Genomic DNA, 26,284 nt, shown 5'->3' with positions numbered 1-26,284 from the left:
AGGGGAACCAAGATGGCGGCGTAGGTAGACACACTGCGCCTCCTCACACAACCAGAACTGACAGAGAATCGAACAGCAAGGGGGACCGACACCAAGGAAATAGAAAATAAACACATCCAGACTGGTAGGAGGGGCGGAGAAGGGCACCGGGGTGGAGAGGACTCGTGTGGCTGTGGCGGGACTGAGACTGGCGGAGTGTGGGACAAATGGCGCAGGCAGTCCGAGCACTAGCAGACCCTGCGGCCCCACATTTGCACAGTTAAACCCAGAGGGCCAGACTCAGAGTGGCGGAGAGTGGGGCAGGCAGAGTGGCGGGTAGCACCCTGTGGCACCACATTCGCCCACAGATAAACCTGACGAACGGCGGGCAGCGAAGCAGACCGTACAACCCAGGGCTCCAGCTCGGGGAAATAAAGCCTCAAACCTCTGATTGAAAGCGCCCCTGGGGGTTGGGGCGGCAGCAGGAGAGACTCCCAGCCTCACAGGAGAGGTTGTTGGAGAGACCCACAGGGGCCTAGAGTGTGCACAGGCCCACTTACTCGGGAACCAGCACCAGAGGGGCCCAGTTTGATTGTGGGTATCGGAGTGGAAGATTGAAATCCGGAGGACAGTGAGGCGGGCGCCATTGCTCCCACTCGGCCCCTCCCCCACGTACTGGGTCACAGCGCAGCCACCAGCATTACCCCGCCCCGGTAAACACCTAAGGCTCCGCCCCTTAAAGTAACAGACGCACCAAGACAAACAAACAAAAAAATGGCCCAAATGACAGAACACTTCAAAGCTCCAGAAAAAATACATCTAAGCGACGAAGAGATAGCCAACCTATCGGATGCACAGTTCAAAGCACTGGTTATCAGTATGCTCACAGACTTGGTTGAATCTATTCGAAAAACAGATGAAATAATGAAGCCTATGCTAAGAGAAACAAAGGAAAATGTACAGGGAACCAATAGTGATGAGAAGGAAACTGGGACTCAAATCAATGGTATGGACCAGAAGGAAGAAACAAACATCCAAACAGAAAAGAATGAAGAAACAAGAACTTGGAAAAATGAGGAGAGGCTTAGGAACCTCCAGGACACCTTGAAATGTTCCAACATCCGAATTATAGGGGTGCCAGAAGGAGAAGAGGAGGAACAAAAAATTGAAAACTTATTTGAACAAATAATGAAGGAGAACTTCCCCGATCTGGCAAAGGAAATAGACTTCCGGGAAGTCCAGGAAGCTCAGAGAGTCCCAAAGAAGCTGGACCCAAGGAGGAACACACCAAGGCACATCATAATTACATTACCCAAGATTAAATGCAAGGACCTACATCCAAGATTACTGTATCCAGCAAAGCTATCACTTAGAATGGAAGGGAAGATAAAGTGCTTCTCAGATAAGGTCAAGTTAAAGAAGCTCATCATCACCAAGCCCTTATTATATGAAATGTTAAAGGGAGTTACCTAAGAAAAAGAAGATCAAAAATAGGAATAGTAAAAATGACAGCAAACTCACAGTTATTAACGGCCACACATAAAACAAAAACGAGAGCAAACTAGGCAAACAATTAGAACATGAGGGTTGTCAATAAGGGAGTGGGAGGGGGAGAGGGGGGTAAAGGTACAGAGAATAAGTAGCATAGATGATAGGTGGAAAATAGACAGGGGGAGGGTAAAAATAGTGTAGGAAATGTAGAAGCCAAAGAACTTATAAGTATGACCCATGGACATGAACTATGGGGGGGGAATGTGGGAGGGAGGTGGGTGGGCAGGATGGAGTGGAGTGGGGGGGGAATGGGACAACTGTAATAGCATAATCAATAAATATATATATATTAAAAAAAAAAGAAAAAAAAAAAGACTTAGGCTGTAAACTAAAGATCGGCAGACGTTTTTGTAACAGTCCAGGTGCTAAATATTTTAGGCTTTGTAGGCCATGCAATCTGTTGGAACTACTCAGCTCTCACACTGTAGAGTGAAAGTGGCCACAGACAATGAGTAAATGAGTGGGCATGGCTGTCTTCCTGCAAAACTTTATAGACAACCGTGGTGGGCCACATCTGGCCCAGGGGCTGTTGTTTGCAGAACCCGGCTGTAAACAGTGGAGAAATCCCTGACCTAGGATCCTGGGCCCTGAGGATCTAATGTCAGCACTGCTCCTGTGTGACTGAAGGAAATTACTTCACCTCTCTGGTCGTTGATTTTCCTTGTAATACAACAGAAGCATCAGCCTGGACAATCTCTAACCCTCTGGGCTTCTCAAATCTGGCTCTTTATGGGAATCGGGCATCTTTCTTTTCCTTCTGCGGGTCAGGGTCACAGGGCCTCTCACGGTCCATCACTTCTTACTCACCTTTGGTGTCCAAACTGCATAATAACATTTTGTATTTCTCTAATGGTGTCTTTTCAGTCAGCTTCCTTACCAACTCACTTCTTGAGTTTCTGAGAGGTGAAACTCAGAAACTAATGGTAAAATTTACTTTTGGACATTTGGCAGTTTGGGGAAAAAGAGCGAAATAGTTAAGATTACCCAGCAGATCAGTGATGCTCTTAGAGAAACCTGGTGCCTCCAAAAGCAGAAGTGTGGTTCAAGTTACTCTGGTCCCGGAGGTATAACCCACGGTGAAGGGCAGTGGCACCCCGGGAGACTGATATGATAGTGGCCAAGAGCAAGGTTAGGGACTGAAATGGGCTTATAGCTTCACAAAGCTTAAACCCTCTGTGCCTGGCTTCTCTTATCTGTGAAAAAGGGGGGTGCATTGGATAAAATGAGATAATACCTGTAAAGCGCTTCGAAGTGTGCCTGGCACACTTAGTAAGCGCTCAGTAAATGATAGCTTTAAAAAAAAAAACGTAAATGGTGCCACTATTATTACTATCCCATCGTCTTGTCATCCTTCTATAAATATGTTTAGGGTGACTCTTCCTCATCTTTATAGTGGTACTAGGCTAATCTTTAAATTAAAAAAAAAAAAGATGTTATTGATTTATTTTCAGAGAGAGGGGAAGGGAGGGAGAAAAAGAGGGAGAGATATTGATGTGTGAGAGACATGGATCAGTTGCCTCTCACGCGCCCCCAATTGGGTACTGGGCCCACAACCCAGGCATGTGCCCCGACTGGGAATCGAACCAGTGACCTTTTGGTTCTCAGGCTGGGACTCAATTTACTGAACCACAGCAGCTGGGGCTCATCTTTAACTTTTGGATTGGAGATGTGAGCTAAATGCTTTTCTCCTAACCTGTATTCTTGCTGAGGTGGAAAAATTGGGGGAAGGAGACTGTGGAGGGGAAAGGCATGTGGGAAAGAAGGAAGAAGGAAGGGACGGAGGGAGGAAGGAAGGAGGGAAGGAAAGAAGGAAGGGGACTTGCGTTCATGAGGAAGGAGAATCAGATTCTAACTGAGTCATGGTCCCCTTAAAGTTGTTGGAATGGGAGGAATAGGCCTCCCTTAAGCAGTACGGAGGTTTGGTATCCTTTGTCATTATCTTGGATGTAGAGGTTATGGGGGCAGATTTAGGTATTTCTAGGGTGCACTCACCTTTTTTTGGGTTTCGGTTTCCTCAGTTTCTCAGGATATTTTTACCATTTCAACCAGAGAACTGAAATCTGGGGACATGACCAGCCTCTTGGTCAGCCTGGCTTTGTTCTGTCCTTATTAAAAGGTTTATGAGTGAATGCCTCCAAAACGAGCAGGCCCAAGGCAGTTTGCACAGGAGGTGGCCGAGAGAAATTGGGGTGGCTCTGAACCTTGTGGCAGGTTAAATGAGACTCAGTGCTTCTTTGTTTGGCTTGATGTCCCTTAGAAGGACGCCTGGAGATCACTTGGTCTGCAGGGCGTTTGCTTCTGCAGGCTGATTTTAACCAACTCTGACAGGAGGGCAGAGGCCCCTAAGCAAGGTCAGGACCACAAATCCCATCCCAGCAGGTGCATGATGGGGAGACAGCGCCCTCCGGATGACCTTCAAGTTCCCATTGATTTCCCGTCAAGCAGTGCTTCCCCACCCCCATCCTGCTACTGTCCCTGCCACTGTCCCTGACACTGCCCCGTAGGCTTGGGGCTCTGGAAGAAGACATGGATCAGCCCTGTGAAAAAGAACATACAGGTTTATTCAGAGAGACCCCTTTAAGGAAAGTGGAGTGGGTACCTTGGGGAACATCTGGTCCTACTAGTTTACAGTGCTGGTATGAGGCCTGGAATGTCCTTTGGAGGCATAGAAAGGAGTGGCTGATGTCCAAAGGGCATCATTTTATCCACTTGGCCCCACTTCTCTGCAGGTTTTGGGGTGTGTATCTGGCACTGTGGGGTCACGAGCAAGATTCAACTGCAGAATGTGTCCTTAATCCATTATCATGAGTGTGTTGGGCAGGATCAGAAGGGAGAAGGTGGCAGTGTGAATCTCATTCCCTGTGATTGGGGCCTCTCCTGGCAATGACCTTCTTGCCCTCTGGAAGGTCAGGCTTCCATACCATCCAAACCATCTGTTGCAGGTGGGCCTGGATTTCCTGTGTGCCAAAATCCTGTGTTAGGTCAGGGGATCCGGTCATAGACGAGAGAAAGAAAGACCCTGGTCTCACGGAGCTCACAGTTTTGTTAGGTAAAGACGATCAGCAGGCAAAGAGAAAAAAGGAGAAAAAATTTTGAAAATGTTAAATATTATGAAAAAAATAGAATATGAGATAGCAAGGGTCAGAGCAGGAGTCGGGTAGGAGGAGGAGAAGCCAACCACAAGAAGATCTGAGAGAAATGTATACCAGGAAGAGGGACTAGAATATGCAAAGGTCCTGGGGCAGAATGATCTTCATATATTGGAGGGACAGAAAGAAGTGTAGTGAGGATGGAGTCCAGTCAGCAAGGCGGACAGGAGACAAGGCGAGTGGGCGGGTCTGGCACGGCCAGTCAGTCTGGGGGCTGCAGCCACGGGAAGGGGTTCAGATTTTACTCTGAGCACAATGAAAAGTCATCGGGGAGGGATTTAAGGTGGAAAATGCCGTGATCTGATTTCCATTTAAAAAGATCATTGGGTCGGCTGTGTTGAGAATTGACTACAGAAGTCTGTGTTCTCTGTGGTCATGTTTTAAATGTCAGACTAATATTCCCTTTACTGGAGAGGCAACATGGAGGCTCTTAGAGTCCAGCTACAAAGATGGGGTCCGAGGGTGTGTTTGTCCAAGGATTGCCTCTGATCAATGCTTTGCCTCTGCCGGCAATCACACCCAGGGGACAGCATACTGGGGCCCAGCTCGTCGTTGGGGTTTCAGAAAGGACTCAGTCTATAAACCAGGGAAAGTAAAAGGATTTTTCAATCAATGAAGTTCCTGTGATGGGCGTGTATTTTTTTTCTAGGTATGCTCCACCCTAGATAAAACAGGTTTTTTTTTAAAACTTTTGGAAGTTGGTCACATTCTACACATTTTTTAGTCTCTGGAGGAGAGATTTATTTTGTCACGTCTGGATGCCATTTGGAAGGCATACCTTGGACACAAGAAGAGCTGCAGTCTTCTTCCTCCCCAGAGCATCCCCTTTCCTGACCCTCTGCTCCCCTATTATTTACTGGAAGGAATCACACTGCTTTTCTCCTGCCTCCAGTCTCTTGTCCTTGGCAGCCCCTTGTCTTCAACGCTGACTTTAGTTTGTCATCAGAACACCCAGTTGGCAGCTCAGAAATCATGGCCAGGTTCAGTATAAATTCCGTCTTGCTTAGGTAGCTTTGCATAATGAGTCCCTGAAAAGTCTTCCCCAGGGTAGATGCCGCAAAGGGATTTATTGGGTCTAGAGGCTTGAACATCAGACTGAGTGGCATTTAAGTCATGATGGGAGTTTGAGGGTTCAAATTCTTCATCTGACTTGGCTTTTGCAAGGCAATGCCGTTGTCCCCAGTGTGCCTTTCCTGTGATGTTAGAAAGGTCAGATCGCTGCCAGAGTGACCACTCTTACGGATGCCTTGACCGGGTCTCTTAGAGGTTTTGTTAGGGATGAGGACTTCGGTGGGAATAGTCTGCTACAGTTAGTGCCTCCAGGTTAATCCACGTCATCTGCCTGAAAAAATTCCCCACAGGAACAAAACCAGCCCAGTTCGAGTCAATGAACCGGGCTTTCCAGCTCTGCCATTAAAACATGGCCCAGGAGCCTCTCAAAGCCCCCCTTGCTCATGCCCGTGCTTCGGAGGCTGGGGAGCTATCCTTAGATAAGCGAGTTCCGTATTTCTCAAAATCCGTGGGCCAGCTGTGAAAAACACAGCTGTCTGGATCCCGGAATTGAAATTTCACAGCCCCCCCCCACCCCCACAGATTCTGACACAAAGCAAGCTTTGCGATCCAGTGCCTTAGGCCTTCCCTCTTTCTGGAGGGTGGGACGATGGCATTCTTGATAAGCACAAACCTGACCCCTCCTTCTTCAGGAGACCAGAAGCTTGTCTTCCTGGGGTGGGTCTGAGGACAGAAGACAGTATTCAGTGACCTCCTTGTGAAGTTCCGAGAAGGAGACTATCCCGCGTCTTGTAGAGTGGCATGGATATTATAGATGGAGAAATGAGAACAACTCAAGAGCTGAAGTGAACTTTCTGGAGACAGTTCAGTAGGATTTGAACTTGTAGGATATTTGTTTTCAGATGCTTAATCCTGTGCTCCAGAGAAGCCAGATAACCTCAGGCTTACCTCATTTTCTTTCTTTTCTTCTTTTCTTTGTTAAAGGCTTTTGTTTATTTATTTTCAGAGAGAGGAGAAGCGAGGGAGAAAGAGAATGAAATGAAACATGGATATTCAAAGAGAAACATTGATTGTCTGCCTCTTGCAAAGGGGGACCTGGCTCAAAACCCAAGCATGTGGTCTGAGTGGGAATCGAACTAGAGCAACATTTTGGTTTGCAGGCCCAACCCACTGAGCCACACTGGCCAGGACTCACCTCATTTTCATATGGAGAAAGGTCAAGTGTCCCAGGCCTCTCTCAACAGTGAAACTCCCATTAGTTTGCTAAGGAGGACATGACGTTTCAATCAAGTAATCCATACCTATCACATGCCCCTGACTTCCCTGCACTATGCTTGGTTGAGTAGCACAGAATATGTAACTCTTAGTCCCTGTCTTCAGGATGCTTATACTCTAGTTGGGTGGGGAGAGATGAGGAGGGCACTTCAGACTGGCCAAACATAAGTGAAACACTTGGGGAGCTCAGGGAAGGCAGAGATCAAGTGTGATTGGCAGAGATAACTGGGAGGCTTTCTAGAACAGACAGGACGTAGTCAGCACCTGAATAGGGCAAACCCAGCCAGACCAAGTGCAGGAGGCCAGAATTCTAGGTGGGAGGGGGTATTTTGTCGGAGTCCAGGGTTAGGGCTGTCTGCTTCTTATATGCGGAAAGATTAGATGAGGATTCATTCATTCATTCTTCATTCAATCCAACATGGCCAGCTCTGTGTTGGGCTTGGGGACAGAGTGACGTACAAGCCAGGTGAGGTCTGAGCATTTGGGGCAGGCTTCGGACTTCCGGTGTCAACCTGCAACAACTCCTATGTTCTCCTGGATGCCTGAGGCTCCACCTCAGCCACCCTGCTGCCTCCTGTCTTAGAACAGGTTTGGGTGGTCACCTAACAGCCTTAACGACACTGCAAGAGTGAGTGTGGCGTGTCTGTGTGTCACATGGGGGACACTGACCTGCTCAGGCCCCTGCCTGGGCAGTCACTCACAGAGCAGGGCGCTGAGGAAGGCGCTACCCCTGACCATAGGCATTTCCCTCTGTGTCAGAGGCTCTACTCATTTAAGTGTCTCGCAGAGCTGAAGTAGGCATTATGTTATCCGTATTGTGGGATGTAGAATTTGGGCTCGGGGAGGGTAAATAACTTGCCTCAGGGCTGTGCAGCCAGTAAGAGGTGGAGCTGGACTCAGATCTGCCTGATTCCAAGTCTCTCTCCTTTTCCCTCTACCCACCCCCCATCCCCACCCCCATCTCTACCCCCCATACCTCTCCAAAGCCTTGACAGTTTGGGAGGCACATCTGGGCAATAAGGGGAGCCATTTTGGCTACTGTACTGAGAAGTGAAGGACTACAGGCTGGGTTTGAGGGAGGCTTCTTTTTGTCAGGACGGGTTGGGACAATGCTAGAGTGACTGAGGCCGGGAGATTGCTGCGATGACCTGGGGGCTTACCTAAATAGGAAGGATTGCAGACATTCCCTCATTTCCCCGGGGAGTTGCAGGTAGACAGCCCTGCAACCTGAATCACCAACGTATAGGTGCGAGAAAGCCAGAAGACCACGCCCATGCATGCGGCATGTGCGTTACCAAGGTAATTCAAACACCCCGGGCTTAGGTGAGTGGTATAGTAGTTGTTGAAAGCAATCCAGCAAAGACTTAATTAGGCACCTTCTGTGTGCTGGTCTCTGTACCGGATGTTGGGGTTGGATCAATAAAAAGCCAGGTAGGCAGTGCTGCTGGGGTGCTGCCCTGGGGTGGTTCAGTGAAAATCCTGAGTGGCTGTGTGCGGTGTCCTCATGGAATTAATGGCCTAGTAGGGAAGTCAGACATGAAACAATGAATTGAGTTGAAATTGACATCATTAATAGTAGCAGTGTCCTTGTCTTTGTTGGAAGAAGACAGAAAGGATGAGGGAGGAAGGGGATTGGAATCTCTCTCTTTCTTACCCATCATCAGAAACACTGTTCTAGTTAGCTTGGGCTGCTATAACAAAATAACCATAGACCGGGTGGCTTAAACAATAGACATTTATTTTACACAATTCTGGAGGCTGGGGAGTCTGAGATCAGGGTGACAGCGTGGTCTAGTTCTGGTGAAGGCTGAGGGTTTTCTTCCCGGCTTGCAAGAAGGCTGTGGTCAAGCAGTGTCTAAACATGGTGGTGATGGGGGTGGGAGGGAGAGAGGGTGGGAGAGATTTCTTTTAAAGTGGTACTAACCCCTTCATGAGGGCGCTGACTGAATCACCTTTCAAACGCTCCATCACCAAATACCAACACTGAGGGTTGGGGCTTCAACATAGGAATTTTAGGGGGACATAATTCAGGCCACAGGCAACACTAAACTTGGCTTTGTTTCAGGCCAGCTTTAGGGAGGGTGCAGCTATGAGGAAAATGAAAAAGTTCCCCCATCTTGCCCAGTATTGCCCACTTCTTGCTAGTGATAAAACCCTACATAATGGGAGATGGCTTCCCATGCCACGTTAGAGTTAAACACGTTTAAATGCAAATAGGAGGAAGGTAGCCTGTTGGGGGTAAATGAGTTTTAATGTGCTTGTGGGCAGTTGTGGAAACATGGGAAGCTGAATGAGATAGCAGAGCATGCAGGTGCCCACAGAGAAAAGAGGGGCCACTGGGGGAAAGAGGGGAGAGAACCCTGCCGCAGGCCTGGACTGGTGTTTATCTCTGTTTCTGTCTGTTTTTGTGCACAAAAAGCTGCGATGGGCCAAGGTCCCTTTTTATAGTCAAAGGGGACTTGTGGCCATGCAGTGGGAATGGAGAAAAAGTGACAACTCCCTAAGAAATGAAAGAATTCAGTGCCGGATGGGATGAAGGACCAAGGACAGCTTGCGGGGGAGTAGAGCAGTGTTTTTCAGGTGTCCCCACCCTCAGCCCTGGGAGAATGAAGACTCTGGGGGAGGGAGCAGGCTCTGGCAGATGATGAGGAATTAGCTTTTGGATAGGTGTTTAAGATAAGGCAGGATACAGGACAAAAGGGACAATGGAAGTGAAGGGCCCCAGGTATGTGGTTTGGAGGGCTGGGCCTGGGAGTCAGCCCAGGGATGGAATGTAGAAGAGCAACAGGCCAGGTCTTGAGATAGAGAGTTGAGTGTGTGAGGAAGACGGGGAGCTGCAGTCTGGAAGGGGTGTGTGTGTGTTACGGGTTCTGAAAATCACAGTAAGAGTCTAGTTGGCATTAATTTTAGAGAAGTCTCAGTTTTCCACTGTGAATCTTCTTTGGCCCTTAGAATCTATTTCTCCACAGATAGGCTCAAGGAGAGGCCCTGGAGCATTCTCAGAGGTAGGATGGCTACTTGCATTCCAGATGGGATCCCTAAGGGACCTCATCCCCCACAGAGCCCCAGACCCAGGCAGCCAGCACCCGTCCAAGCAGCAGGCAGTGGGGGTTCCTGCTCTGGCAGAAAGCCCAGCAATTTGTTCCCCTTGCCTTTCCCACTTCTGATTGCAGTCTTGAGTAGCCTGAAGTCAGCTGCTGATGAGAACATCATTCTACCCTGCCTTATGCCAGCCCAAGACATCTATCAGCCCGTGGAAAGGGCAGACCTCTTGGTTTGGTGCACACGGGCTGTGGCTGAGGCCTGGCTGTGCCTCACCCAGCCTGGGGCATGCTGGTCACCTCTCCAGAAAATGAGTCATTCCTGCCAGCCTTCCCTTGCCTCCTCTGCCCCTTGCCACTTAAATGCAAATGTCACCCCTGGAATCCTTTTGCTGTGGGGTATTTTTTTTTAAAGAAAAAAATAGCATACTGAAAAGGACATTTGTCTGTCCTCTCTCCTGTTTAAATTGCTTTCCACAGGTTAGGGGGACCTGGCCATTATTTTCTTCCAGAGAGCAGAGCAAGTCTTGTGAAGGTTTTGGCTACTTGACTTTTGGAGAAGAGCTGCTTGAATTTATTGAGGAGGGTCAAATCTCTCTCTCTCCTCCCATATCTTGCAAAAGGCTTTACATTTTGTTTCCAAATTGCTGCCAACGCCTGGTCTGTTTAAAAGTGAATTCCCTGGAGACGATGGCAGAGAGGGTGTTGGATGTCACATTTTTGCAGCTTCAGTCTTTAATACAGTTGTTCCAGTCCCCAGAAAGTCTATTCTGTTTACATAAGGAAGGTATTATTCACACAAAGATTACATTTAAAAATACACCCCCAGCATGCCTGGTACTAATAACATTGCATGTTCTGAAAGTGGAAAGTATTTAAGATGAAATTAATTTTCGCTCGGTGTGCCACTTTGTTTGACTTTCTTGTTCCATTCCGTGCGGGGCATGGACTTGGCCACGCTCACTTTGCATTTTCAGCAAGTTCACTTTCTTATGCCCCTCTCCTGGATTGAAGCCATTGGAAGTGAGTTGAAAGCATATCGGGAAAAGTCCAATTTGAGAGTTACTATAGATTTCTTTTGTATTGGCTTTCAGAATTTGTTTTGAAAATGGAAACCCTCTTCTCCCCAGTCGATGAGTTTTAGCGTACAGTTTTCTTTTTCTTTTTTTTTTTTTTAGTGAGTTATCTTTTAGCAGAATTTCTGGGGTTGGAGTAGTAACATCTTTTTTGGCAGTCTGTCCAAAGATCGTGGGAAAAGTTAACTGTTTCTCACATCGGACACCTCTCTGTTATGTGTTCTTGTCAGTTCTCATCAGTGTGGCGTGGCCGGGCACTGTTCAGCAGAGGGGAGCTGGAGCATGCAGGGCACCCTTGCCAGGCTGTGTCACCCTGCCTGGGCTGAGCTGCCTGTGAACGTTCTGTTAGGAGCAGGATGACAGCTAAGGGTGGAGGGTGGAGGGAGCGAGAAGGAAAAATGACTCATGGACATGGACAACAGTGTGGTGATTTGGGGGGAAAGTGGCATTGTAAGGGGACTAAATGGTTATAGAAAAAAAACAATTAAAAAAAGTTCTGTTACACTGAGCTGCACTGCTGTAGCAGGAGATGTTTAAACTGGTGGGACACAGATGCAAACACTTTGTAGGAAATGGTTCTTTATTTTTGATCAATCTCATGATCCTTGTTACCAACCTTGATTACATCAGCATATGTGCTGTTCCGTTTTATAGCATTTTAATGGGCTTTCATCCCCCTCCCCAATTCAGTTCCAGCTGTGTGACTATTATAATTTGATTACAGTTTGGTTTGCAACTGCTAGGACACTTTCTGAGCACATTATGCCTTCTTTGTGAGAGTGAAGCTATTCAGAGGTGAAAAAGAAGCAAAGGGCTTAAAAAAAAAAAAACCCCACAAAAGGAGGGACTTGTAAATAAGTAATTTCCAAAAGATGCTCAGAAGCTGGGACCATTGTATCCTTCCAGAAAGAGAAATTTGCTGAAACTCTTCAGTAGTCTCTGACCCACAGACTTTTTATTAAAAAGTATAGAAAAAATCATTATAAATTTGCTTTCTTTATTCTTCTAAATATTTTGGTTAAGAAATATATTATTTTTAACTGAGTGACTTCCCCTCCTTCATTTTGGCTTTTCATATCTACACAGAACCAAAACAAAGGGACATTCATAATGTCGCTTCAAAATGAGCTATTTGATTCTCCCTTTGGTCCTGCAATCCTGGGGCTCTTCCCTTCCTGTCTTTTCCTCCTCCTCTCCACAGAGGCTCAAGTGTACCTGGCAATGGTTATGGTATTACATTTGTGTTTCTTTACCCATTTATTAACCTGCCTATTTTTCATTGGTTAGGTATTTGATCTCATGGATTATTTTACATTAAAAATTTTTACTTTATTAATTTAGTAGGCAAAATGCATATTATTGCTATAATTAAAAATTATTGTTTAAGATTTTATTTACTTATTTTTAGAGAGAAGGGAAGGGAGGGAAAAGAGCGAGAGAGACGTACCAATGTGAGAGAGAAACATCAATTGGTTGCCTCTCACACCTGCACCTGGACCTAACCTGCAACCCAGGCATGTGCCCTGACTGTGGAATTGAACCAGCGACTCTTCGCTTTTCAGGATGATGTCCAAACAACTGAGTGATAGCGGTCAGGGCTAAAACATTTTTAAAATTATAGTTGACATTAAATATTATTGTATATTAGTTTCAGGTGTGTGCTTTACATATGATCAGTTTTCATCAATATTATATTTTAGGCTTTTGAAAGGGATACCATCTTAAAATTAGTAGCGTCACCATGTGTCCAAGGATACCAAAGGTTCAGGAATATTCAATTTACTCTGCTTAATTAATTATTAGATCGCCACTCCAGAACACCTGGAAAGGTCTTTCTAAGTTTTAAATTGAATTATTTTGAGTTCAAAATCCAACTATTATTACTTTAAATGCTGCTTTTATTTTCCATCAGAAAGATATTTCTCTTAAAGTGGTCAGTTTTAAAAGACTGGTGTATGCTCCTCTCCACCTTCTTCCCCCATAATAGCTCTCCTTTTATGGATGTTTCCTCTGTCCTTCTAGTCTTTCATTTGGAGCGTTTCTCTTCTATTGTAATGGAAATCTGTGCGTCTGTGCTGGTGATTTGGGCTCTTTCTGGACTGTCTCTGCTGGCAAATACTGAGAAGAGCCGTCTAATAGGAGATGTTAATGGGGGCTCTCTAGAAGCCAGATATCCCCTAGATACCTTGCAGAAGGTTGTTTGAGAGCTACCTCTACTGTGAAGTGGAACCTCTTGCTCCTTAGAATTGGGACTTTCACTGGTGATTTTGTTGACCTTAAACAAATTGCAAGTAACATTGGTTCATTTGGGAACAACAAAAGAACCAGCAACTCCCAACGGTGAACCGCGCACTAGTCCAGAGAAAACAGGGGAGGAAGGAATCTTTACGGACTTGGGAGGGGCTGTTGTTAAAGGAAGAGTCCATTGGTGGACACTGAGCTTTGGAAGCCCTGTAATTCTTTATTAACTCATTGTGGCAGTCTCCCATTGGCTGAGCTGTCACCGAGGGAGAATCTCTTTCCGCGGAGGTAGTCCAGTCGTGGCACTTCCTGCGGCAGTAAAGCGGCCGCGCTTCCGGCTGGAGCCAGTAGTGTGCGCCGAGGACACGGGCTCGTCACTTCTCATCTCCAGGCAACCGACTCCATTTTCAATGGGGTCTCTGTTTATTACTTTTCAGTTTCTTTTCGGGGCCCTAGGTTCTTTGTAAAAGTGGTTTCTGAGTTTCCTGGTGGGTTCGGTACAGGAGAGAGAACCTGGGGGAGTCCTGCCACCAGGTTGGATCCTGCCCGTTGGCCAGGCCCTTGGTGCTCGTTAGTCTTCCTAACTGCAGATCTTGCCAGGGAGGTGGGTGCGTGGTATCAGTTTCCTCTGGGTGTGTGTCGGTTTTCCCTGGCCTCACTGCTCCTCTCTCTGTCTCCTGGCAGGCTCGGGGACCAGTTCTACAAGGAAGCCATTGAGCACTGCCGGAGTTACAACTCGCGGCTGTGCGCGGAGCGCAGTGTGCGGCTTCCCTTCTTGGATTCGCAAACTGGCGTGGCCCAGAACAACTGCTACATATGGATGGAGAAGAGGCACCGAGGCCCAGGTGAGCCCAGCCACGCCCTGGGATGTGCACAAACTTGGGTGCCCGGCTTGGGTCGGGGAGGACCGTAGCTGCTCTAGAAATGTACGCAGTACTGGTGGGGGTTGGGCAAGTTGTACAGCGCCCCGGGATTCTTCAGAGAAACTCCGTGACTTTTATAGCTGTTGGCTGGTGAGGGGCCTTGAAGCCACATTGACAGGGGCGAAGGATGTTTAGCTCCAAAAAGGGAAGACGGAGAATAGTTATCTTCATCTTTTACACGTGTGTGTTAGTGTAGCTTAGTTATAAATTGGGAATCTGCAATTCCTAAATCGAATCTAGGTTTGAGGCTTAGCTTTGTCATCATCAGATGACTCTCTCCGTGCGGTTCCTCTTCCCCAAAATGGGGATAATAGTGCCTACTTAAGGATTTTGTCAGGATTCAATGCAGGTAGTCACTAAGAAAGCTCTTAACGTGGGTTGAGCACGCAGTCTGTCTTCTCCAAATGCAGGCTATTGATAGTACTATTGCCACCACGCTAGTCTTGCAGGCTCCAGACAACAGAATAAAGCCCAATGGCTGGAGATTTGGGAGGCAAGTGTAGGAATGCGGTTTTCTGGCTCTATTTGGGTATACTTTAAAAACTTTTATTATGATAAATTTGAAACCCATGCAGAAGCAGAGAGAATAGTAAAATGAACCTCCATGTATTTTTCACCCGGCCTCAACAATGACCAATTTATGGCCACTCTTGTTACATTTACGCTCACTTCCCACTTCCCTCCCTGACCTCAGGTTATTTTGAAGTAAGTGAAATCTTTTTTTTTGGGGGGGGGGGGCGGTCTGTAAATTTTTCATTATCTATCTGTAAATGGTAAGGGCTTAAAAAAACAAACCTGAAATAACTATCAAAGCTTCAAGTTAACGGTAAAAGTTGAATACCATCAAATATTTGGTAAACTTTTTTTTTTTTAAAGATTTTACTTATTTATTTATTTATTTATTTATTTATTTATTTATTTATTTAAAGGGGAAGGGAGGGAAAGATCAATGTGTAGTTGCCTCTCATGCATCCCCTGCCGAGGACCTGGCCCGCAACCCAGGCATGTGCCCTGACCAGAAATGGAACCAGCGACCCTTGGTTCACAGCCTGCGCTCACTCTACTGAGCTACGCCAGCCAGGGCGCACGCGCTCTCTGTCTCTCTCTCTCTCTCTCTCTGTCTCTCTCTCTCTGTCTCTCTCTCTCTGTCTCTCTCTCTCTCTCTCTCTCTCTCTCTCTCTCTCTCTCGGTCTCTGTCTCTCTCTCTCCTAAAGAGTTTCTTTATTTCTAGAGAGAAGGAAAGGGAGGGAGAAAGAGGGAGAGAAACATCAATGTGTGGTTGCCTCTCGCGCCCCCCCTACTGGGGACCTGGTCTGCAACCCAGGCATGTGCCCTGACTAGGAATTGAACATGCGGACCTTTGGGTTTGCCTCTGGCTCAATCCACTGAGCCCCACCAGCCAGGGTAAAATAAAATTTTTAAATATAAATACTGCTTTAGCCTTAGTTCATAAAGTTTGATAGGGTGTTTTCATTTTCACTCATTTCACTTGGTGAACTGCTCCTCTCTCAGACCTCATGGCTGAAATTCTCCTCCTACTTCACTACAGACCCACATGCCTGCTTCTTCACTACATCAGACCGCATGGCAGAATCCCTCTACTTCATGGCTCCTTCTTCTTGGCTGCCTCTCTCCTGTCTCAGCCTGCTGACCCGGAGCTTCCTACATAGCCTAACATCTGGCCTCTCCTCCAGTGTGCCACTTTGGCCACTTCACCCATATCTTTTACCTTCTTTAGGCTGCCATCTTTAGTCAGGGCAAAAGTAACCCTTGACACAGGAGCCTCTGCCTCCTCCCTGCCTCTCCTGGCCTTTGCCCTGCCACTGCCCTTCCTCGTCTGAAGTCACTACACTTTCTGAAAGTCAAGTAGACTGGGGGCAGCAGCACAGATATTAACATGCTATCAACTTGCCATTGTTATGAAAAGTATATTAAGCGGTGTATCATCCCCTTCCACCGTCCCCCAACCATGGGCTGTGGGGATCATGTTCAAGGAACCCCGTTTTATACCCCGTTTCACTCTTGATAAATTGATGCCTTGATTATTATTTAATGACCTTGTTTGTACTAATATTCTTTATTCTGAAATCAACTTTCTCTGATATGAATACAGCTGCAATACTTTCTTTTTAAAATAAGTGTCAACATGGTATATCTTTTTCCATTCTTTTAATATATTTGTTTTTTTATGCCAAAAGATTTTTATTTTTTATAAGCAGTATATAGTATCTTGCTTTTTTAATGTGATGTAATCTGCTTTTTTTCCTGTTTTCATTTTTTAAATATTTATTTTTAGAGAGAGGGAAAGGGAGGGAGAAGAGGGAGAGAAACATAAGCAATCGGTTGCTTCTCACGTATGGGGCCACAACCCGGGCATGTGCCCTGACCAGGAATCGAACTGGTGACCTTCTGCTTCGTGGGGTGACATCCAACCAACTGAGCCACACCGGTCAGCACGTTTTTTAATTTTAATATAGTTTTACTTCATAGTCATATAAAATTCTTACATCATTCTAAAGTCAAATCTGTACAGCATAGTACACTCAGAGAAAGTATCTCCTTTTATTCTGTTTCTTTGTTCTTTCCATAGGCAACTTTCTCTTTTTCTTGTCATTATTTTGTGGTGCTCTCTTTGTAACTTTTTTTTAAAGTTTTTGGTTTATCTTTACATTTAAAAACTGTGCAAATATACATTTATGTTATGTATATATTGATATATATGTGTGTGTCCCCATTTCTTAAGAGAGATAATAGCACATTATGGGCACTGTTTTCCATTTTGCCATTTTCACTTGACAATATGTTCATTACAGTGTATACTTCCCTCCCCCTCTGCCCTCTTGCTCTTTTTCTGTGTTTCTCAACAGCTTCATAATAGTCCATTGTGTGGATATACCATTGTTTATTCAACCAGGTCCTTATAGATTGACGTTGGATTGTTTCCAATCTTTTTCTAGTATTGAAAATAGTACAATGAACATATAACCGTGCAAACCGGGGCTTGTCCAGTTGTTGCCTTCAGTCTGCATGACTCAACAGTTAGTGCTGAAGGAAACAGTTTTTTAAAAAAGTATTTTATTTATTATTTTTAGAGAGAGGGGAAGGGAAGGAGAAAGAGAGGGAGAGAAATGTCAATGTGTGGTTGCCTTTCACTGTGGGGGGCACGACTCGGCTTGCAACCCAACCATGTGCCCTGACTGGGAATTGAACTGATGACCCTTTGATTCGCAGGCCAGTGCTCAATCCACCAAGCCACACAGCCAGGGCATGAAGGAAACAGTTTTCATTAACAAGGTTCTATTCTTGGGGGCCTGAGAGCACTCCTGCTCAGAGCCTTCTTCTCCCACAAGACCCAGAACTTCCCTTGCTCCCCAAAAGGCTGAAAGCCAAAACCATGCCCAGAAGTTCCCCACATCCTTATTTGTCCATCAGCGGGACACGCAAACACATCCTCTCTGGAATGTTAACTTGTGGGTTCCTGAGTCACCACCCTCTTGCAGCAGCTCTCTCACTCAGGACCTGGGGTGCGCTGTCTCAGCACCTGTGCAGCAGTTCAGGAAGCCATGTGCCGTGTTACACTGGATCACGGTGTCTCAGAGGCTGGAGCCCAGGGAGGCACGTGTCCCTGCATGGGATCCTGCCTCCAGGAGTGGGCTCCCACCGATGTGGGGTCTGAGTCCCTAGTGGGCTCGCATCTCCTCGTCCCACTATTGCTCCTCTCCATGCGGGGAGCAGGGCCAGAGGCCCAGAACATCCAAATGCCAAGAAATGCAGAGGGAAATACCTTACACCAAGCTCTAAAGTCCTGTACCAAAAGTCCCCATACTAAGAGAGTGACTTCTTTGCGTGTCCTTCAGAGAGGCAGAAGTCTGCAGCTCAGCATTCCCGGTCACAGTTCTGCTCCAAGCATCTCTCATGTGTCTGTGCTTGGCCTGGTGGGTCCCCGCAGCTCCGTCATCTCAGCTGCTGTCTTCTCCAGGCAGACGGACCTCGTGGCTGACTCCTCTGACCTCGTGGCTCTGTCCTGTGACCTCCAGCCTGCCCTAATTGAAATGCTGGGCTGGGAACTTTCTATGTGACCTTATGTCTGGCCCTTCCTATGGTGCATTAGTGTCCGCTATTTTTGTCAGCTCTCCAATGTCTTTGGCCCTCTTTTGGTGGCCATCTTTAGTCAGGGCAAGAGTTCCAGTGATACACAGGCATCCTGGGAGGGCAGCTGTCCCCCCTGGCTATGTCATTAGTCATTGCAAGTTCTCACAGTGAAGGACAGTTTGCCTGGGCAGTAGCCCTTTTCCCTACAGGAAGGCATGGCTGTTAGCTTGTCTTTGTTGTGCAATGTGTCTTAATTGCTCTACCTTCAGCTCTGTGGGCACCTCTCTTGCCCACTTCCAGCCTCCCCAGTCCAGTCTGAGGGCAGGATTGTGGGGATGTTTCCCTATTATCAGGGGACCCATGCTCTGCCCTGTTACAAATAGACATTTTTGTATTTGTGCATGTGAATCTGTGAGGTAGATTCCTAGGAATGGAGTAGCTAGATCAAAGGGAAAATACATACACAGTTTTACTAGATAGGCCAAATTCTCCTTAATAGGGTTGCGCCATTTTGCATTCTTACCAATGGTGGATGAGATTGGTAGGCATAGCCCTAACAGAACAGTATTTTAAGACTGCAGTCGAATGCTTCATGGAAGGACGGAAACTAGAATTTTTTTATTTTTATTTTTTATTGTTATTCAATTACAGTTGTATGCCTTTTCTCCCCATCCCTCCACCCCACCCCAGCTGAACCCACCTCCCTCCCCCCTCTCCACCCTCCCCCTTGGTTTTGTCCATGTGTCCTTTATAGTAGTTCCTGTAATCCCCTCTACCCACTGTCCCCGCCCCCACCCCCCACCCCCGCCCTGGCTATTGTTAGATTGTTCTTAACTTCAATGACTCTGGTTATGAAACTAGAATTTTTGAAACAGACTGGGGTAGAGGCTATTGTCTGGGATATTGGAGAGGCAATTTTTATGTCAGGGTAAGCAACAGCCCCAATAACTTTTAAGGTCCCTCCTCACATTATTATGCTATTATTCTTAAAAAAAAAATTTTTTTTAAAGATTTTCTTTTATTTCTAGAGAAAGGGGAAAGGAGGGAGAAAGAGAGGGAGAGAAACATCAATGTATGGTTGCCTCTTGCATGTCCCCAACCAGGGATCTGGCCCCTCAACCCAGGCATGTGCCCTGACTGGGAATTGAACTGGTGACCCTTTGGTTTGCAGGCCTGCACTCAATCCACTGAGCCATACCAGCTAGAGCCATAATCATATTATTAAAAAATTTCCCCATCAATTTAGAAAGGATGGCCTGGTGGTTTATTTGATTCTCTATACATTTTGTATGCCTTGCTACAGTGTGTTTACATCACCAGGATGCATTTCTCCAGGAGCAGTTTCAGCTGGTGGTGTGGTAGGAAAGGGAAAATAAATTCCCCAAGAAGTGGTTTGATGGATGGGTAGGCTGGGTATTCCTTTCCTGATAGCTCTGGTTTGGGGCACTGCATGTGGCATTGGTAGGACTCTGGGTTTCAAGCCTGCTGCATGTGAACCAGCAGCGGATGGCTTAGTGGGGAGTTAGATACGATGGAGAGGTTTTGAGTGTAGGCTGTGGACTAGGATGCATTAGGAGCTGTATGGCCCTGAGCCCATTACTTAATCACTGTTTGCCTTACTGACCTCATTCTTTAAATGTCTTATGATACTGTCACGATGAGATAGCAGTGAGTGGGGGTGCCAGCCTATGACAGAGGAAGAGCTCAGTAAATGTTAGCTATTGTTAACTGTCAGCTTTGAGTGTGGTGGGACCAGTGAGGGGCTTGGGAACTCCTGGGCCAGAAGAGAGGCAGGCAGCATTTTGGATTGGAGGTCTACCATGCCGAGGCAGTCTTGGCCCGTAGGACACTGGAATTGAGTGTTAGAGAAGCGCTCACGAGAAGAGTGGGATGGGAGGCCGGAAGGGGATTTTTGTGGAGCAGATAGACAGCCTCACTGAGTGCTGTGGTGTGCCAATTGCCCAGGACTCGAGACTTTCAAGGAAGAGCAGGCATCTTTGGCCTGGGATGGTTCAAGAGTGTTTCACTGAAAAAATAGTCCATGAAGTCAGTGCAGCTCTTAAAAAGCCAAGAGAAGGGAGGGTGCAGAACACCAGGAAATGACACGGTATGAGCGTTTGTGAAATGTCTTTCCCTCTCCTCAAGCCCTGCCTAGGGGCTTGTTACTCATCCTTCCAGCTCAGTAGAGTTGGTCCACGTTGGCATTTTTAACCACGAACATTAACGGAGCATCTATTATGTGCTGGGCCCTGGGAATGTAAATATGAGTAAGATTTCATCTACTGGGAGTTTTCAAAATACAGCTGATGAGTCTCTGATGTTGTAGTTCAGTAGGATTGGGCTGGGGCCCAGGCTTCTGCCCTTTTCCTTAACTACTGATGCAGCTCTGATGCCCAGTCTTGGTGAAGAACTCCTGGGTTGTGAGCAGGTGTCGTCACTGTCTCTGTCCTCTAACTCCCATTTCCCTCAGTTCCTTGTCCTCTCAGTTGGCTCTACTCATCCGAGTGCTTGGGTGGGTTGGATGGTTGGGATGCAGATGACACCTGTCCACTTTTGGGACAGATCGGCATGTGTTATATAGGAAGGTAGATTTTGCATCAAAAGAAGGGTAGAACAAAACTATCATAATAAGAATTGGCCGGCAGTGGAAAGTCTGCCCCATGGAGTAAGGAGTTTTCTCCTGCAAGGAGGGTTCGGTGGCAGCTGTGGGTCCTCCTCTTGGAGATGCTGCAGGGAGAGCCCTTCCCTGGGTGGGCTAGGACGGCCACTGCTCTGCTGTGGCTGTGGGAAGAGGGAGTTATTACAGTTCGTCTTTTCAAATTTCCTTATTATTTTTCTTCCCCTTTTTATCCCATTTCATCTTCTGGATTCTTAATAGCTGATGCCATGTCTTTCAGAAATGCTCGTAACGCTAAGTGTCCACCTGCTGAACTTGGGCAATGCAGGTAGCAAGCAATTGGTCTGTAGTTTTCTGATCATACAGGCATCAATTCTGTCGTGCTGTTTTTTTTTTTAATGGGGCTAGTCCCTCAATCCCACCCCTGTCCCCAGCAAGTGTGTGAGTTCCTGTGTGTGAGAGATGCCTGTGCTTGCACACGAGTGTGTGTTGTAACTGGAGTAGCACCTTCAAGTAACAGAAGCAGTTTTGCTTAGCTGGGGTATGTGAGTGGAGGGATAGTTGTGACCGTGGTTCCCAGGGAGGACTGATCTGCCCTCTAGTCTCCCTCCTCCCTTCCCCCCTCCTTCATATTCCCCCAGCCCCAGGTTCACTCCTTCAGCTTAATTTCCCCCACTGCAGCTGTGTTTTCACCCTCCTTCATCTGCCATACACATGAGCTTTGAGTTATGTGCCTCCTGTTCTACTGAGATAAACAACATAGCTCTCATGGGGCTCTGCTCATCCCTGTGTAAGTGGGACTCCAGGGCTGAATGCACTGGCCCTCGAAAGGCACCCTGGTGCCTGTCAGCTAGGGAGGAAGGCAAGGAAGGGGAACAGGAGCCCCCAGAGAGTTCTCGGGCCGTTTGCTTGTTGAGATGAGGTGGAGTCAAAGAAGACCTCACAGTGAGGCCTGTTTCCGTTCTCGTGGCTAAAGAAGCAAAGAGCAGCAGGGACATGCAGGTGGGGACCTTGTCATGTCACGTGGGCATGGGGGCCGGACTCGTCTAAGTCAGCTGACTCAATAATGACCAGCTGACTTTTGTGCCAGACTTCATGATTATGAAGAGCTTCTTGTACATAAACTAATCCCCACGACAGTCCTTACAAGGTGGGTGTTACTAACATCCTTCTCTTACAGGTGAGGGGACAGTCTCAGAAAAGTGGTGTTTCTCAAGGTGACAGGGGATGGTGGTGTGAGGACTCCTGTGCTCTTCCTCTGCACCTCGGAGCTTCTGTAATCCACCCGGGAAAGTGAGAGAATGGAATAAAAACTGTCCCCTCTTTTCAGACTACTTACTGGAATGGACTCTTCCAGAAGGGTGGGCCCGTCGCCACAGGCTGAGTAGCCCGGGGCTGCCTTGGTGCTGCTGACCGAAAAGTGCAGTGACCACACTTCAAGGAGGGCATAGGACCTAGAATAACGTTGACAATTTTGACCTCATGTCGCTTAGACATTTTGAGAGCACTGGTCTGGACCAGTTCCTTGTCACTCACTCGTTTTTGGTCAGGCTGGAAGGAGCCTAAGGTACAGAGAGCGCCCTGCTGGGGCGGGTCTGGGCTCAATTCTGAGCCCACCTGCTGGGGTCCCTTTTGGATGGGTGGGATGTGGGTAGATGATTCTCCTTGAGTCAGAACAGTAGGGAAACAACAGCCATTCACTTCCTACATTTCCGAGTTTGGTTCATTTCTGGTTGAATTTATTTGCTAAGTATTTCTTCAGGTAGCTGCCAGGCTCTGTGCAAAGCATTGGGGATACTCAAAATGGACATGGTTCCTACCATCCTAGATCTTATAAAACTAGTAGGGGAGAGACAGTCTAGTAAGTAGGCAATTAACGCCAACACCTTAGGGGAAACACAGGGAATCTTGGGATTCTATAGGGAAGGCTGTTAAACCAGTTTTGATACATCGAGAGCACCCAGGCAGTAACTAGATGATGCTGAGCCATCCAGAGGTTCTCGTTCAGACATTGGAATGATCTGTAACCTTTATATTTTTTCCATTACCATTTAGTCCCTTTATCCCCCTCCCCCCTGCTCTTGGTGTTAATAACAAGTTCTTTAGTGATTTTTGGTTTTAGCCTGGGTATGATTTCACTCATATGTGGAATCTAATGAACAAACTGAACTAACAAGCAGAATAGAGGCAGACTCAGATCAGGATGATGGATATTGGGGGGTGTTGGTTAGATGGGGGAGGGATCCAGCAAAAAGGAAAGGACTTGGGGGCAGCAGTGTGGTGATTGTAGAGGGGAGGGGACTATAAGGGGGTTAAATGGTAATGGAAAAAACACAATTACAAAAAAACCCTCTGACCCAAGATGAGTGGGGATTGATGGGACAAATTCTGGGATGTGGGATAGCAGGTGAGCCCATGAACTCGGTCTTCAGTGGGATACACCAGCCCAAGAAGTGACCAAAATTTGTGGAAGGGACCCAGAGTTTACTCATTCAGGAATTAGAGGGTGAGAGATCGTACAGTCCTGGACCAAACCTACCAGAAACATCGTAACTATTTCTCAGTGATGCCTCCCCTCAGAGAGATTGAAACTGGACCTCCACAGAAGGGAGAGCAGTCTTAGGATATTTGATTAATTTGGTCTTTTAGAAATCAGCACCAGTCTGGTTCCCAGCCCTCAGGGAGCCCTGAGCTTCGGGATCCTCCTCCTGTGCCAGAAGCCCGTGAAGTTACTAACAAAATCAAGTATTAAGTATTAGATGACTCTTTTACATGACACGCCCTTGGCTCGTAACACCAGGGATTTTTCTGGAGCCTCTAGGCTGTATCACCCTTAGTGGATGATGGTTTCTAAGAATCAGAACGGCAGGGTTGGGGACCTTCACCTCGTTCACAGCCTTGCAACCTGTGGGAGCAGCTTTATGATTAAATACAAAACTTAACTCACAAAGAAAATTTGAAAATTTTGTTGCTTTAGTGCTTGGAATAGATGCCTTTGATATGGACCCAAACCAATAAATGGATAGTGATGAAAATGAAAAATAAATGAATGGGTAAATAGCAATGAAACTTCTGTTGATTATTATTATTATTATTTTTTTGCAAAAGGCAAAAAATGAAGGCAGTGTCTCTCTTATCTTTAAAGGCTCCCAAATGGTAGATACGTGGAACACAGCCCTGATGTTTTCTGAACCCCATGGTTCTAGGGTTAGGAAGTGACCCTCACGTGCGGCTGTCTACATCTCACAGTTGTCACTTGCCGTGCTATCTACAGAAGACCAAATCGTGACCCCGATTAGAATATAACTGGAACGTACTCATTCATTTAATTCATTCAGCAAATGTTTACTTTGATTATTCTGTGTGTCAGGTACAGTTCTGGTTGTGGGGATTCTGACAGGAACAGGACAAAGTCCCTTTCCTCACCAGTCCCTTCACTCCAGCGGGGGTGGATTAGTTGGCTTGCTGGTGTATTCTGAGGTGTATAACGTAGTCGTCTTGGTCTGGAAATCATCTAACCAGTCTTCAGCCCCTTCTCCCTCTTCCCTCTGCCCTCTTCTCTGGGAATAGACCGTAGTCAGCGTGGGGAGTCCACGTTCCTCTGAGGCCTCTGGCTGCCACACTGTATCACAGGAGCCACAGAAGTTGCAGGAAGGCTGCCCGTGGGTTACTTAGCATGATGGAAAATGCTGGTGTGGGACTTGGTGCTAAAGGCCAAATCTAGGACACTGTTGTTAGGAGACAGTGTGGTGCATAAGCCCAGCCACAGGACTCCTTCCAGTTTCTCTGTATGAGCCCCAGACAGGTGGGCAGAGCAACACCGATATGCTGGCTCTGCAGACATGGAGCCTGGTGTTGGAACAGTCATGTTCTGAGGGAGGTTGCATGGGGCTCCCTTGGGCTTCAGCGAGCTGTCAGTAGCTAACTGAGTAGGTAGGAGTTCTGGCTCCTTGATCCTGCTTCCTTGTAATGTTTTCTGATGTAGGCTGCTCATACACGGGCAGCCTGACTTCTGCTGCTCCACCTTGAAGGGACCCTGCATGACCTGACAGAGGCCTAGTCGATGGGCAGTAGCTGCAGATCCACTGCTTTGGAAACACTGTGGTGAGGTTGGATCTGGAAAGATCCCTTTTGTGGTCCATACCTCTGATCACCTCTCCAGGCCAGGAAAATGGAACTGGTTTGGTAACAGTGATGGCTTTTTTTGTCATGGACTTAATGAGAAAGCGTGGTGGAGCAGACAGAGCAAGGGTCTTGGGGTCAGATGACCTAGGTTCTGCCTGAGCTCTGCCGTACGACTTGTCACCTTGACAAATCATTTCACTTCTTTGGGCCTCAGTTCCTTGCGCTGTGAATGAGGGCATTGGCCAAGGTGGTTTCCATGGCCCCTTCCAGCCTGGAGCCTTTAACCTTTACACACACTGTCTCTGTCCACAGGCCTCGCTCCAGGCCAGCTGTACACATACCCTGCCCGCTGCTGGCGTAAGAAGAGACGATTGCACCCGCCTGAGGATCCAAAGCTGCGGCTGCTGGAAATAAAGCCTGGTTAGTACCGTTGGAGGTTGGCTCGGCCCATTGTGGGAGAGGTGGAGAGCACTGGGCTGACCTAGCACAAGTGGCTTTGCTCTTTTGTCTGTAGCCTGGAGATTCCCAGGAGAGTAATCATGCCCACATCGTATTCAGAGGTGTGCCAGCTCTCATGTATAAACATGTACATGTGTCCATTGGAGCTTCTCTGCCCTCTGGGTGTCTTCCACCTTTCCCTTTTGTCTCCCTCTTGCCACTGCAGGGCAGTCGAGTGAGCAGGCACAGAGTGGGCACAGGCCCAGGATGAATTATTTTCCCAGCAGATCAGAAGGAGCTGTAGCTATTTGGGTGGAGTAATACTTCCTGTGGCTCCAAGTAAAGAAGCCTTGTCCCAGGTTGTGTGTTTGTAAGGAGAGTGTGTTGTCTACTCTCTCCTACTCACTGTGAATGAGCTTTTGGAGCATCTTCCATGAAAGGGCCATTCACTAGAAGTAGAACCATCTTGGGCATGGAAATGGAAGTTGGAGTTAAAAATTTGCATGTAGGTGATGCTTATTGCTCTGTGGCTATGCAGAAGGACTTGGTTGGTTTCCTTGACTGCTGATCTTTTGTTACACTTCTGACTAGATGGCCGTCTTCAGCTTTAAAGGAGACTCTGGTTTTGGGGGTGCTGGGGCTGGAATGTGACTCAGGGTGGTGAGAATGTGCTGGCAAGTAGGGCAAATGCAGAGCTGACACGTTCCCTCCCACTGTCAGCAAAGCAGTGCGGACCCAGCCTCACCCCTGCCTTTTCACACTGACC

General features: G+C 47.1%; 1 protein-coding gene across 3 annotated transcripts in view; it reads left to right on the top strand.

Annotated features, from left to right (window-relative positions):
- DPF3 (double PHD fingers 3) overlaps positions 1 to 26,284 on the top strand; it is a 237,036-nt gene that overhangs the window by 83,147 nt on the left and 127,605 nt on the right. For all 3 annotated transcript variants that reach the window (XR_008427345.2, XM_045201942.3, XM_045201944.3), the window contains 2 exons: positions 14,008 to 14,168; positions 25,393 to 25,500. Coding sequence is in view for 2 of the 3 variants with exons in the window: in XM_045201942.3 (XP_045057877.1) it covers positions 14,008 to 14,168; positions 25,393 to 25,500 (269 nt within the window). In the remaining variant the exon portion in view is untranslated. The remainder of the gene's footprint in view (positions 1 to 14,007; positions 14,169 to 25,392; positions 25,501 to 26,284) is intronic.

This window comes from Desmodus rotundus, chromosome 7 (genome assembly GCF_022682495.2).
Source record: "Desmodus rotundus isolate HL8 chromosome 7, HLdesRot8A.1, whole genome shotgun sequence".
NCBI lineage: Eukaryota > Metazoa > Chordata > Mammalia > Chiroptera > Phyllostomidae > Desmodus > Desmodus rotundus.
This window is presented reverse-complemented; position numbering and strand designations above follow the sequence as displayed.